The 15,040-nt window shown below is 35.6% G+C and overlaps 1 protein-coding gene across 2 annotated transcripts in view; it reads left to right on the top strand.

Moving 5' to 3' along the window:
• The window catches only part of LOC132156678 (heparan sulfate glucosamine 3-O-sulfotransferase 1-like), a 45,659-nt gene extending 31,276 nt beyond the window's left edge, over positions 1 to 14,383 (top strand). For both annotated transcript variants that reach the window (XM_059565618.1, XM_059565619.1), the window contains one exon: positions 12,928 to 14,383. In XM_059565618.1, coding sequence (XP_059421601.1) covers positions 13,035 to 13,973 — 939 coding nt within the window. In that variant the 5' untranslated portion in view covers positions 12,928 to 13,034 and the 3' untranslated portion in view covers positions 13,974 to 14,383. The remainder of the gene's footprint in view (positions 1 to 12,927) is intronic.
• Positions 14,384 to 15,040: the final 657 nt, after the last annotated feature.

The following is a 15,040-nucleotide window of genomic DNA, read 5'->3' as shown; positions in this document are numbered from 1 at the left end:
CGCCGGAAACTGGGTTAGAGACACATTAATGCCTGTATCTGTGTGATCCCAGCTGCAAAGATGTGCACAATATCAAACAATCGCATCTCGCGGGACAAAACACTCCAAAACGCATCCATCCTTGTCTAACACTGTGTGTTCACTTAAGCGTAATTGCGTACTCTGAGCAAATATTTCACACATTCATGACTTCATTTGCCAGTATCCCTTGAAATTTGGCACTTTTAATATACCATTGAAAGCTGTGTGTAAATGTTCCTGTGGCTCAGTGGTAAAGCATTGTGTTGGCAGCGCAAAAGGTTGTGGGTTCAATTCCCAGAGGACACAGAAAAAATAATAATTACAGTGTGAATGCATGTAAAGTTGCTTTGGATAAAAGTGTCTGAACAGTTAAAATTCCTGCTGTTCTTCAGAAAAATCCTTCAGCTCCCACAAATTATTTGGTTTTCCAGCATTTTTGTGTATTTTAACCCTTTCCAGCAATGACTGTATGATTTTGAGATTGATCTTTTCACACGGAAGACAGAATTATTACAGAAGGTTCAAACACTCACTGATGCTCCAGAAGAAAAAAAGAAAAGAAAAAAACATGCATTTAAGAGCCGGGGGGTGAAAACTTCTGAACCGAACGGAGATGTGTAATTTTTTTATTTATTTTGCCTAAATATCAAGAAGACGACAAAAGTTAAATTTACCCTGATCTTCATATTGGAAAAAGCCCCCCTCCCCCACCCCAGCCCTTAATGCATGGCTTTCCCATCTGTAGCATCGATGAGCATTCAAACCTTTTGTAATAGTTGCACATGAGTCCCTCAGTTGTCCTCACTGTGTGTACTATCATCCTCATTAATGATCTGATGGGCCTCATCAAAAATGTACACCTCACAGCTATTTATCTGAAGCAGCTGTAGTTTTTATCCAGTTAAGTCATTCATTCATTATGCATTTGTGTGTGTGTGTGTGGCAGAATGATAGAGAAGTGGACTGAATGAGTAGGAAAACGATAAGAAGCGACTGTTTAAAGAGAGAGGAACGAGATGCCAAATGTGCAATTATGCAACGAACTAGAGGCGATTCAAAGCTAGCCGTGTTTCCTGAAGATAATGTGAGCAGCGTGAGCATGAAGAATAACTCTCCAAGTGAAAAAGTGTGAATCTCAGGAAAAAACTATATTATTTAAACCAATTTGTAGTCTGGTAGTAGTCATCCTGTTGCAAAGACTCAAAGATTTGACAAATAAATACAGAGAAATGAGAAGTGACACTGAATTAAGAAATTTTGAGGTAGAAAGAATGAAATAGTATATTCTTATTAAACGTACTGCAATAATCTGTTTTACACAAAAAAATAATAATTATCATGGTGCGGAAAGACAAAAAATAGTATTTAATAAATATCAGTAAAATATGACTTTTATTAAACTAATTGATTTGAATGTATTATTTTAAATATTTTTTAAACATTAATCGAGTTGATATTTTTGTTATTTATTCATTTTGAATTGTGATGTTTTTCAAAACCTTTTTGTTTTCAGCACAAATGTTATATAAATGACATGCAGAAGTGTATAGGGTTCGTTCACTAGCTGTAGTAGTAGTAATAATAATAATAATAATAATAATAATACGCAAATTGCTAAATGCAAAAATAAAGTTTCATGGTCACATTTTTTTTTTAATCATTCATTTATTGTTAATTTCTCTACCATTAGTAGATGTGGCAAGTATATTTTGGACAATGTTTTCAAAGTAATAATAATAGTAATAATTATTATATGATAAATGACATAATGCAATACAGTTGCATGATTAGTAATATATATTTATGATGTAATTTAATTGAGTTAATCAGTTTAATGAATTAATTAATCAGTATGGCTTTTTTTCCAATTCAACTCTCATCGGTAGGTTTGGGGGAAAAAAAACAATTATATGCTCAAGAGGTTTTGTTCAGATCATTAGCATTAACTATGAACAATAATAATAGTGATGTTTGCATATCGAGGGAGATAATGTAATTTCCTAGTGCACTCGAGCTAATTAAACGACAGAGGAACATCAACGCTTTCAGATATTGACCACAGAGCATGCTGCATGTCTGGAAGAGCGATCGTTTAATCGGAAAGCAAAGAACGCAGAGGCTTTTTCTGATGTTTGCAGATGCTGGCGTTTGTTCTTCCTCGTGCAGATAGTCGTTTAGCCTCTCGTCTGTTTTCCAGCGCAGCAGAGATGCTGTTAAACCAGCAGAAGTGTTGTGTTTCAAAGCAGATTCTTCTCCTCAGAACTGACCAGGAAAGATGTTTCCAGCACAGACGGTTTAATTGATTTGATGTGTGTTTTGTTTGAGGGTTTTTACTCGTCTTCCTTTGGGGAAACGGCCCGTCGCTCAACATTAGCCTCTTGTGCATCGTGTCGGAAATGATGGAGTCCCAAAGCTCGCTTCACAGACTGCACTATGATAAGCCGTTCCTGCATTATCTAGATCGAAAGAGTTCGTGTTTAATGAAATGTAAAGGTAGTTTAGTGCATGCCTTACAATTCGGCCAATACAAGGAATCTCAAAGACTGCAGCTGACGTCTTCATAAACCCTAATGAGGAGCAGAGCACGGCCTGAACCCATTAGGAAGATCACAAGAAGGGTTCAAAATTAACAACTGAAAAAGAAAAACATTTTAAAAATTAATAATAATAATAATAATTTTTCCCAAGGACAAAACTATTTATTTTGGATTAATAACAGCAATAATAATACTAATAAAATGGAAAATTGCCAAATGCCAAATACAGTTTCATGGTCATTATAAAATATTCGTGACTTAATATTTTAGTATTTTATATATTTATAAAAAATTCTGAATAGAAGAATTAATCTTCCATTGGTAGTTGTGGCAAGAAAATATTAATTTTGGACCCTGATTTTAAAATAATAATAATAATAATAATATGCCCAATGCTAAAAACTATTTCATGGTCAGTGATAAATATAGTATTTAGTGTATATATATATATATATATATATATAATTTTAAAGTAGCATTAAACCATCATAACATATTTTTATCCTTTTATCATCTATCAATAGCTTCATGCTTTTAATATATAATTAAATATTTATGCACAAATCTTAAAACCCTTACTTTGACGTTTTTCTGAATGACGTACATCAAGACAAATTTTTGGACATTGGATTTTTTTTATTTTTATAACATGAATCGATAAGTTACTCACAGTAAGACCAGAAAGATGATTTTTTATATTTTCTCTGTCTTCCAGCATGTAATGCAGGCAGTGGGATTGAATCCCGTGTCTTTTTACTCACTTATTCCCAAAATAACTGAATCATTTCCATCTTTTTTCGCCATCGCTAACTTTCACACGTTTCCTGGCTCATACCTGCCTGATTCTTCATCAGCGCTCGCAGTCTTATTGCTCGCACATCTCTTGTGCATTTCTTCTTTTTTAAGCGTGTTATTGCCCACGTGAGCCTGATAACTGCTTTTATGAAATGACACAGTCTTTGTATTGTTCTGACACGTCCCTCGCTCTTTCTTCGAATGCAACAGTAATTGATTTGCCTCCATATGTGCAGCATATAGATGCACATATATCGTCTCGGCAGGTGCATAAATCTTTTTGGGTGCATTTAAATGTAATATTTTGGCTTGAACTCCTCGTCACCTGGAGAGCACAATGGCAATTACAGAGCGTCTGGAGATGAAGCTTGCTAACACACACACACACACACACACACACTTTAATACGTTTGGTCCCTCCCGAGTGTTGCAATGCAGAATAGACAGTTTGCAATTCAAATGAAAAATGCTATTTTCACCACAGCTGTATTTTATTTTGCCCTCAAACAATTTCAGCAGAGGAAAACCAATTACTTGAGCTGAAAAATAATGCAAAGCCTAATAAAAAATGTAAATTCATTTGGCAGGTTTGCTGCAAAACGTAGGAAAAATACTGTTTAGAGCCAAACTGTAATGCTGCATTTACAATCTATTGGAATTAACATAATTATGCATTTGCAGTCATGCATTTAGCAAATAATTGTATCCAACGTGACTTTCAAGCTATACCTTATCATTAAATTCATGCATACCCGTGATCTCACGTTGCTCTTCTCTCCTTTATGCCGTGTATGATATGTTGAATCTATATTGATACTAAAATCCTCGTTCTCATGCATGCAATGTCTTTTTATGCTTATTAAGATTGTGTTGTTAGATAAGCTGCATCCTGATGACAAACGTCTAGTGCAATCCGTTTTAAGATCAGAAGTAGTCTAGCAATCCAGAATGCACTGCAATCATGAAAATATTCTATGAAAGAGAATATAAATATGATTATATTTCATTCAATACTGAGAAAAGTGATCTCTAGTTGTTTAATCTAATTATAAATTGACAAATTTATTCAATGTTTGTGTGAAATGCACTTAAATAAGGAAGTCAGAGGAAATATTACCAATTATTTAAATAAGTGCATGTTTGTAAGTTAGTTCATTGATTTAAATAAACTTTTAAAGTTGCAAATATTATATTTATGAGTTGAGTTGATTATTAAATATTGTGTGTCATTTAAATGCTTTTTTAATTGTGTTTTATTAATGAGAAACTTGAATTAAAATTGTTTTTGTATCTAAAAATTGGGCAGTGGATTTATAATTCCCAGCATGCTTTGCATATAATTAGATAAAGAGAATAAATGTTGAAATTATTTGTTATTTTGATGTTTTGTTTTTACACTAATGTCAGTTATAATGACTTTTTTTGATGATGATTTTATTTTTAATGATGCACTACTTTTTTGTTGTTCTTGAGGCAAACGTATGTTTTTAGACGATTTATAGATTTTTGTTATCTTAGCAATATCCTAGCATCAATCTGTTCTTCATGAGTTTGGCTAATTTCAAAGGGAGCATCAATTCTGGATTTCTTGTAGATGCATTGGGATAAAACAAACCTGCAATAATTAAATATATTAAATAAGACAAATATCAGTATTACAGTATAACTTATTCCTGCCACACACATATATTTTTTTGTGACTCAATTATGTCATAATAACGAGATGTTATGTAGTTAAAATTTCCTTCATCCCTGCTGCTCAGTGCTCCTGTAGTCTACACTGAAAACACAGAGCGCCCTCTCGCTGCTGTAGATGGTAAAGTTTTCTCTTGGTTCTAAATAAATGCGACTTATATATGTTTTTTTCCTCATCATGACGTATTTTTGGACTGATACGACTTATACTCAGGTGCGACTTATAGTCCGAAAAATACAGTAACTCAAAAGTAAAGTTATACATTACTTTCCATAAAAACGTAATTAGTTACTTGTTTTAGGGAGTAACGCAATATTGTAATGCATTACTTTTAAGAGTAACTGTCCCAAACACTGTTGATAACAGAAATTGGGTGAGTTGAAAGACATGTAGGTATATATTTGCTTATATTTCATTCAATATACATAAAATTTAAGTCAAGACACTATATATATATATATATATATATATATATATATATATATATATATATATATTCTTTTTCATGCATTGGATAATTTAGGGCTTTTTGGCTTTTTATAATGTGTTGTTTAAATATCCAAAATGCACTATTTTATTTTATTTTATTTTATTTTATTTTATTTTATTTTATTTTATTTTATTTTATTTTATTTTATTTTATTTTATTTTATTTTATTTTATTTTATTTTATTTTATTTTATTTTATTTTATTTTATTTTATTTTATTTTATTTTATTTTATTTTATTTTATTTTATTTTATTTTATTGCTGTTGACTGTATTTTTCTATGGAATCCCATTCATGCCACTGAAAATGTTTGCCATTCTGAACATTAAAAAAAATAAAAACAAGGTAATTGCAAGTTTATATCTCACAATTCTGACTTTTAGAAGCATGCAAATCTGACTTTAGAAAATGCAATTTATATCTTTTATATTTATTTATTAATATCGTTTATATCACATTTTATATCACGAAAGTCAGAATTGCTTTTAGATAAAACGCCTCAATTACCTTGTTTTATTTATTTTTGTTATTCACTGGTGGAATGGGTTCCATAATAAAAACAAGATATGAATATTTTACATTTTTCTAAAAACCTTTTACTCTTGTATGTCAACAAAGAATTTGGAATTTGGACTCATCCAATGTTCAGTTTTCTGTTCTGTGACTGTAAACTAATTATTGCATGTTTAATTAGATAATGATTGATTTCAAGTTATAATGCAAAAAACTCCTTTGACTGGTTTGTTTATTGCGAGGGAGTTCTCTTGGTTTTGAAGCAGAGGTTTAGTCCTGAAAAGTCCTTCAGCCTCTGTAGAGGAATCCTCTGGGATTGTTTGAAAGCCTGTTTCCCAAAAGCACTGTTTTCTTCCTCAAACGAACCATGGGTGCAGTTCTCTCGGAGGAAGCCTCCAAACACTTGAGCTGCATTACACAGACGCTTCTCTCAGGATACGCTCTGTTTCAAGGTGAGGTGTGAATTGTTGCAATGATGGTTTCATGCGGTCAGATATTTGTGTTATGAGTGAGACGTTTAACCGGCCTTCTGATCCGAGAAACGAGAGAGAAAGAAAGAAACACTGTCTGATGAGGGAAGGATGCAGCTTGGGAAGCGTTTGAAGGCTGTGAACGTGTGAACTACAACTGTCCAGAAAGACAAAGAACAGAGCAGAAAAGTGTGAGAATCTCACAGCGCCTGTCAAGAACGGGTCCGAGCTATATTCACCCCGAAATCAAAGAAGAGAAATGCAATTTTTTTTTGCATAAAGAGCATGAATTGTTGCCTACAGGATCACAGTTCTCAAGTTGCTCGCTGATATAAGATTAAAAAACGCATGGATTGAAGAGATATGTAGATGGTTGATTATCTGCATGAAAAACTGTCAAGCATTGCAAAATATCATTTCATGATAAACAGCTTATGCAAGCTGGCAATAGAAAAACTGTTCTAAAAAATTGTTAGACTATTAGTCTTGAATATTTAAAACAGCAACGGTTAAAGGCATATGACACAGCCTGAAAAAAAAGGTTTCATTCACTTTTTCTTTTCTTTTGGCTTTTATTGATTGCATTTAAGGACTGTTTGAACATTATTTTACAAATGTTTTTAAATGTAATTTTCATACATTTTAACAAACCCTGTGAAAGAAATTAATATATATTATACAATTTTATATTATTTAATAATTTTGATGTATATGTGTGCGTGTGTGTGTGTGTGTACCTGCTGGTGAGGTTCTGCAGGCAGGTGTGTGTGTGTGTGTGTGTGTGTGTGTGTGTCTGTGTGTGTGCACTTGTGTGTGTGTGTCTGTCTGTGTGTGTGTGTGTGTGTGTGTGTGTGTGTGTGTGTGTGTGCAATTGTGTGTGTGTGTGTGTGTGTGTGTCTGTGCACTTGTGTGTGTGTGTCTGTTTGTGTGTGTGTGTGTGTGTGTGTCTGTCTGTGTGTGTGTGTGTGTGTGTGAGTGTGTGTGTGTGTGCAATTGTGTGTGTGTGTGTGTGTGTGTGTGTGTGTGTGTGTGTGTCTGTGCACTTGTGTGTGTGTCTGTTTGTGTGTGTGTGTGTGTGTGTGTGTGTGTGTGTGTGTGTGTGTGTGTGTGTGTGTCTATGTGTGTGTGTGTGTGTGGGTGTGTGTGTGTGTGTGTGTGTGTGTGTGTGTATTTATCATTTTTATTAAATCAATGTCAGATTAGCTTCCAATCAATGGCTTCATTTTTGTGCAAAACATATATTTTGATTATTTTAAAAAGGATTTATATCCATTGTTTTTAGTTGAAATGTGACCTGAAAATATGAACAGAAATGTGATGACAGAAGAGCTTGAGAGGCTCTCTGTTGGTGTGAGTGACAGAAACAGAGCAGAGAGGTGAAAGAGCTTTAGAAAGAAAGGGCGAGTGAGAGCGAGTACATGTGAGGATTGAATAAATAACCATTTTAATTATTAGTGTAAATAATGTTTCCCATTGATGGAGTCATTTCCAGCCTTTGAAATAGATTCCTTTTGGAATCAGTTCCCAACCCTAAAAAAGATATTTTTTTCTGTGTGTGTGTTTAAAAAACATAAATAATAATAATAATACATATAGAGAGAGAGATTTGCCAAAGATTTCCAACCTTTGGAATCAATTCTTGATTCCCCCAAAGAACTTTTGGTCAAAAGTTCTTAAAATAAGGATTTTTTCTCAGTGTAAAAAAAGTTTAATCTGAATTTAATCCTTTTTTTCTCTCTCTCAAGGATTCCCATTCCCTATTAGCAAGCAAGACTCTGTGATGGAATCAGTTTGAACCTTTAGAATTGATTCTCGATTCCCAGTGTTTTTCCTTCCGTCCATCCACTGGAATCGATTCCAAGCTCAAAAACTGAGCCCTTTTTGTTTCCCCAAAGAATCTTTAGGTGACCATTTCTTTAAAAGAACCTCTTTTTCTTACTGTGAAGAACAATTTAATCATCCAAAGAGCTATTTTTCCACTATAAAGAACCTTTTGTGCAGTGGAAAGATTCATGGGATGCCAATAAAGAAAACCTCTAAGAATGACTGAAACAATAGCGCAGTGGTTTCCCATCAGACCTGATTGAGAACTGTGATGCTTCACCTCATCCTCTGTGTTTGCCTCGTTCTCGGCTGTTAAAACAGTTGTGGGAAAATAGCACTGTATTATCAGGCTTCATTGGATTAATTATTGTTTTATGCTAATCTCTCTCAAATGAGGCTCTGCTAAGCATCACGCTGCCTGCTGTTTCCATCTCGTCTTGAAGAAAGACTGAGTCCCAGAATACGGATGAGACGCAGAAACAGGCGTTTTGGGTAATTAGCGGCTCTTTGTGTCCCGTGGAGAGACCTGGAGCTCAACACACTAGTGCATTTATCACTAAACTTTAGATAGAGACCCATAGTGTGCGCAGACAGAGGAATATGTCAGCTGCCAACATACTGCTTCTGTAAATAGAGGCAGCTGACAGAAGCAGAGAGCAGAAATCCTGCTATTTTAGGACTGTAATGCATGTTTAACACTGAATATCTGCAAATGTCATTGTATTAATGTGTATTAATGTTGAATACGAAGCGTCGATCTATGCATGATGCTTTAAATTTTGATTCGAACCGGAAAAAAACCCGACAACACAATGCATCTTTATTAAAACTTCCTGCTGCTTTATAAAAATAATCTAATGTTATTTAATTTGATGATGCTGATAAAAAAAGAAAAAGAAATTATCAATTGCACAGGAGTGGAAACGTGTTCAAACATTCCAATTAATGTCAAAGAATTTTACATAAGTTTAAAAAGTCAGTCATCTTTTCCCACCAAATCTGTTAGTTTCAGTCACTGTTTGAATGCAGTAAAAGCAGAAAACATTAGACTCTCACTTGCGTTTTCTTCAGTCTCTTGCTGTATTTCAGGATCAGGCATCAAATAGTGTCATGCATGTGAAACTAGACTGAGAACGGGTTAAATAGTTTTGGATTCCAGACTAATTCACCACAAAAATGGTTCTCAGAGGCAAAAAAAGCTATGTGATAGAGCAAAACAGAAACCATTTTTTGGAATCAGCAGATCAAAATTAGTAAGAGATGAGTGTTGGATTGTATTCATTCTTTGCATTAGGTAACATAGTAAAGGCATGGCATTATTTGTGTAGAAGATAGCGGAGCGCACACTTTGGTTTGGTCTGTATATAAATACTGCATCAGTAGACAGCAGCGGTTCTCAGACAGTCTCAGAGTCTCTGTGCCGGACTGACTGTCAGAGCTAAATTACCTCCATTATAATCATCTAAAGCGTCTGCACTGCGAGCGGTCGGTGGCTTTCTGTTTCTCACACTGCAGACACGTCCTCAGACACTTCATTTCATCTGTCCGAAAGCTGCAATATTCAAAAGTGACAGTCAGGTTATGATGTTATTTGTTTGCTTGTTTGTAGTAAAAAATAGCTCGCTTGCTTGTAATAATGATAATAATTAACATAGTTGTAATATTATGCATACAATAGTCCATACAAAAGTCAGTCTCATACTTTTATAATGTACATTTACATGCATTGCATTAAGCTTCTATGCATTTCCTGGAAATGAACCTTTATTCATATAGCGCTTTAAACAAAATACATTGCGTCAAAGCAACTGAACAACATTCATTAGGAGAACAGTGTGTCAATAATGCAAATGATAGTTAAAGGCAGTTCATCATTGGATTCAGTGATGTCATCTCTGTTCAGTTAAATAGTGTCTGTGCATTTATTTGCAATCAAGACGATATCGCTGTAGATGAAGTGAATTCCCATTCCCATTGAAAGTGAAGGTAAATGACCTGTGTGGACTTGAAAGAAACGTTATTGCAAAGAAACACTGGTTTGCTGTTTGCATAGGTCTCATGCTTTAGTATTTGGAATCTAATGCAATGATATTCAGACATTTCTAAGTGTTGAGATGTATTTTGGGGGGGAACCACACACTTCTGTAACGTCCAGAGTCCTCCAGGGCTTGCGATCACTGGTTTCAGAGGTTTTGTTGCATGTGAGCCGCAGTGTCACTTTCTGAGCTCACGGGAAGAGAGAGATGGGAAGCGGTTTGTGGCGGTGGAAGAGGGAAAATATAGTTTTCACTGTCACAGAGTTGAGCTGCTTCTATACAGGAGGCGTACAATGCCCTAAAGCTAAGAAACCTATAAAAACTGGTTTATTTTCCCCAAAATTAATTTTCATATTTTATTTCAATCCATGTTTTCTGTTTTATTTATTTATTTTACTTACTGTTTAAGTACATTTTAATAATAAAAATGATGTTAAATCAATTAAATATAAAAAATAGGGATATATATATATATATATCAAATATATTATTTTATTTATTTTTCATTTTTTCTGGTTTCCATTTTTTCTGGTTTAATTTATTTAGATTTTTTTTCTTTTTTCCATTAATAAGGATGTCTAATCTATTGAATTCACAAAACCTTTACTATTTCATAATTTATTTACATTTTAGCAATAATATTGCCTTTTGAAATTTTATTTATTTTCATAAATTCTGAGGTCCATTTAAATTTTTCTGGATTCTGTGTCTTATCAAAAAGGGTAGGAATCAAATTGTTGCATAAAACTCACAATTAAACTAATCTTTTTAATATGTAGTCAAATGAAATTGGATCAATTCCTTTTTTGGCAAAGTGCTGAACATGCTTACAGTTTAAATTAAGAATAATGTTGATACCGCAAAAAAGATGTATAATCAAAGAATGAAAAAATAAACCCCTTGGGCCCTAGAAAGTCCTTGTTTGTAGTTATCACTGAGGCATTTCTTGCAGGTCACATTTCACCCTTTGCGAGGAAACCAATCGTAATAAACCTAATGGTTCAAATGCGATGCATATCTGCTTGACTGGAGTGAGTGGAGTTCGGATAAAGTGCTCTGAGAGCTGAAATCAAGTCATGTAATGGTGTCTCATGAAAGCTTGCAGATGGCTGTAATCTGTAATAGAGTTATACACTTTAATCAGTTTGGAGAGCGGTGGTAAATGCCACAGAAGTGACCTTTATCTGGAGGAATATTGTGACTGGAGGCTCAGCTGTTTGGTCTGAGTAAGAGGCTCTGTTAACTGTGTCTCTGTTTGCTCCGTTCGGGAATTTGATGAAGCGTAAAGGTCAGAAGATGTTTGCGAATTCACACATTTGCATGGGATACTTGAGGATCCCTTGAACTCAATCAGCGAGGATCTTTCCGCTCTCGTTGGCTTCGACTTTGGCCTTGGCTCTTCTTTAAATCTGCTGAAGCGATAAAAGAATCAGCTTTAGTGAACAGAAACACGTCTCCGCTGCTGCACAGTTAGTATTGTATTGTTAGTGCTTTGTTATCTCCTATAACACAGCCGTGTAGGTTTAAATGTGACTTGAGAAAGGACAGCAGTGGATTGAATTCAAGGTAGCACTGGGTAATTTTGTGCCAAGTGTTTCTCCTGTGTAGAAATGCAATGCATTTTTATAAACATAGCAACCCTTCCCATTTAATCAAATTGCTTACTGTGTTCTGAGTTTTTTTTTTTTAACAGCCATTATGACTGGAATTCAATAATATTGCATGCAGTGTCTGTTTGGCCACACATAAAACCAATTTAACTGGCATGGATTTATGAGATATTTGGAGGAATCACAGTTATTTATTTTCTCAGGAGGGTCTTTAGATGATTTATGCCATTCTTTGTGGATCGGCAGCCTGGGATGAGATTTAAAAACAAAGAGAGGAAAAAAAGGTTTTATTGGGAAATTCAAAAAATGGTGTAAAACATTGAAAAATTATTTTGAAATCAACATCAACTTCATTGTGATTTAGCACAGGATTATTAAAAACATACGTTTTTTTATTAATAATTTAGTTACTAATTTATATAGCTTTATTTTTATTTCAGTTTCTGGATTCTAGATTTAGTACTTAAAATGTATTTATTTCAGTTCATTGCCGAAATATTTCTTATTTTCATTTTTTACGTTTTTCATTTACTATTTATTTTATTCTTTGTTTTATTCAGCTTCATATCAATTCAATTTAGTTGGATTTTTTGTCAGTTTATTATGTGCTTTTGTCATGATTATTAGTTTCTACTGCATCCATCGAAGCCATCTACTGCATCTTTGTTTTGATAATATTACTGAATATGATCTAGATGTAATATTTGATAAAAATGTGTTTTATTTTTCAGCTTTTGCTCAAAATGTTTTTTTTTTAATGAAATCTACCTACATTCAAGTGTTGATAAAAATAAAAACAATGCTTAACTAGAGTAAAACTGATTTATTTATTTTGATATATTGCATGTTCAGATATTCAACCACAAAATATTCTGGGGGCAATGCAATTTGAGTCAAGTAGACTGACCAGTCCTTCTTTTCTCTTGTGTTTTCCAGATGTGCTGTGGACCGGTGGCTTTGCCTCGTCCTTGAGCTCTTCCAGCTTGAGTTTGTGAAACTCCTTCAACACTGACCGTCGCCGTTCTTCCTCTCTATCTCTTCTCATGCTCTCCATGGCTAATCTTCTGAGCTGTGTTTTGTTCCTTTCTCTCCGGACGTATGCCGCCCCGCCGGAGTACATCCAAGTGTGGCCCGGCGGCTCGACGCCAACCCCGGTAGATCTGGACAACGGTACGGTTGGCCCTTCTTTAGTTCCCCCTCCAGGAACAAGCAAACACGCTCCACACAGCATCATCATCGGCGTGCGGAAAGGAGGCACCAGAGCGTTGCTGGAAATGCTGGATATCCACCCAGAAGTAGCAGCGGCTGCCACTGAAGTCCACTTCTTTGACTGGGACGAGAACTACGGCAAAGGCTTCGAATGGTACCGGGACCAAATGCCCTATTCGTACCCAAATCAGATCACCATTGAAAAGACGCCGGGGTATTTCACATCTCCAGTGGCGCCTGCGCGGATCCACGCCATGAACTCTTCTATCAGACTCTTGCTGATCTTGAGAGATCCGACGGAGAGAGTCATATCGGACTATACGCAAGTCTACTTCAACCGCTTGGAGAACCACAAACCCGTACAAGCCATCGAGAACATGCTAGTCAAGAACGGCGCTCTGAACACACGCTACAAAGCCATCCAGCGCAGTTTTTACGACGTCCACATGAGGAACTGGCTTCAGCACTTTCCTCTGGAGCAGATCCACATTGTGGACGGGGATACGCTGATCCACGATCCCTTACCAGAGCTTCAGCGAGTCGAACGCTTTTTGCATCTGCCGCCACGGATTGTGGCGTCCAACTTCTATTTTAACCAGACCAAAGGCTTCTACTGCATTCGCAGCGATGGCCATGAGCGATGCCTGCACGAGTCCAAAGGACGGCCGCATCCACCTGTTAACAGCACTGTTCTGCGACAGCTGCGCTCGTATTTGCGCCAACACAATCGGAACTTCTTTCAGCTCATTGGACGTACTTTTAACTGGCAGTAGTGGGAGGGGCTGGAATTAGCCAGTCACAGCCCAACTGGGGGGCTGATTGACAGCTGATGCACCGAACAAACCACTCCCCCATGGACACGCCTCTTAAAGGGCCAGTTCACACCAAAATGAAAATTCTGTCATTAATTACTCACGCTCCTGTCGTTCAAAACCCGTAAGACCTTCGTTCATCTTCGGAACAAAAATTATATATGAGCGTTCTCTGACCCTCCCATCGACAGCATGTTTCCAGACCCAGAAGCGACAAGAAACTCAACTTCAGTTTTTTGCGAAGCTGTGAGAATATTGAGAAAACACATGTTTTATTCGTGCAAAAATAACAACTTTATTCAACAATTCCTCTCCCCTGAGTTACATCAGCTGTCATTTTGGAGAGTACCAAAGAACTTAATGAATGTAATCAGCGTGAGCATTAACATTATCAACTTAATCCGTGTTGTTTACGCATCGGGGAAAAATATGTTTGGGTTGTGATACTCTCCAAAATAGTGAAAGACGTAACTCGGGGGCGAAAAATTATTTAATGAAGTCATTATTTTTGTTTTATTTGCACACAAAATATATTCTCGTAGCTTCACAAAATTGAAGTTGAGCCACTGATGTCACATGGACTGTTTTACCGATGTCCGACGTTCTGGGTCTGGGAACATAAGAGTTGTGTTGCTCTCTATGCAGGGTCTCAGACCTCTCAGAAATATATTAATTCATGTTCTGAAGATAAACGAAGGTCTTACTAGTTTGGAACGACATGAGGGTGAGTAATTAATGATGGAATTTTCATTTTGGGATGAACTAAACTTTGAAATGCCTTTGAGCTGCTTTTAAAGGGATAGTGCACCTAAAGGCTATACAAGATGTATGTAAGTTTGTTTCTCCAGCAGAACAGTGTAGAACAGAAAGTGGGATTCTTGGTGATTCATAAAATGCAAGTCAATGGCTACTGACACTTTAAGAGTCAAAAAAATAAAAGCATATACAGGCAACACGAAATTAACCCCCGTGGCTCCTGATGATATATTGAGGTCTCATGAAGCGAAATGATCAGTCTGTGCAAGAAA

The sequence above is a fragment of the Carassius carassius genome, chromosome 14 (assembly GCF_963082965.1).
Source record: "Carassius carassius chromosome 14, fCarCar2.1, whole genome shotgun sequence".
Classification (NCBI taxonomy): domain Eukaryota; kingdom Metazoa; phylum Chordata; class Actinopteri; order Cypriniformes; family Cyprinidae; genus Carassius; species Carassius carassius.
The sequence above is the reverse complement of the archived record's forward strand: the minus strand, read 5'-3'. Positions and strand labels throughout refer to the sequence as shown.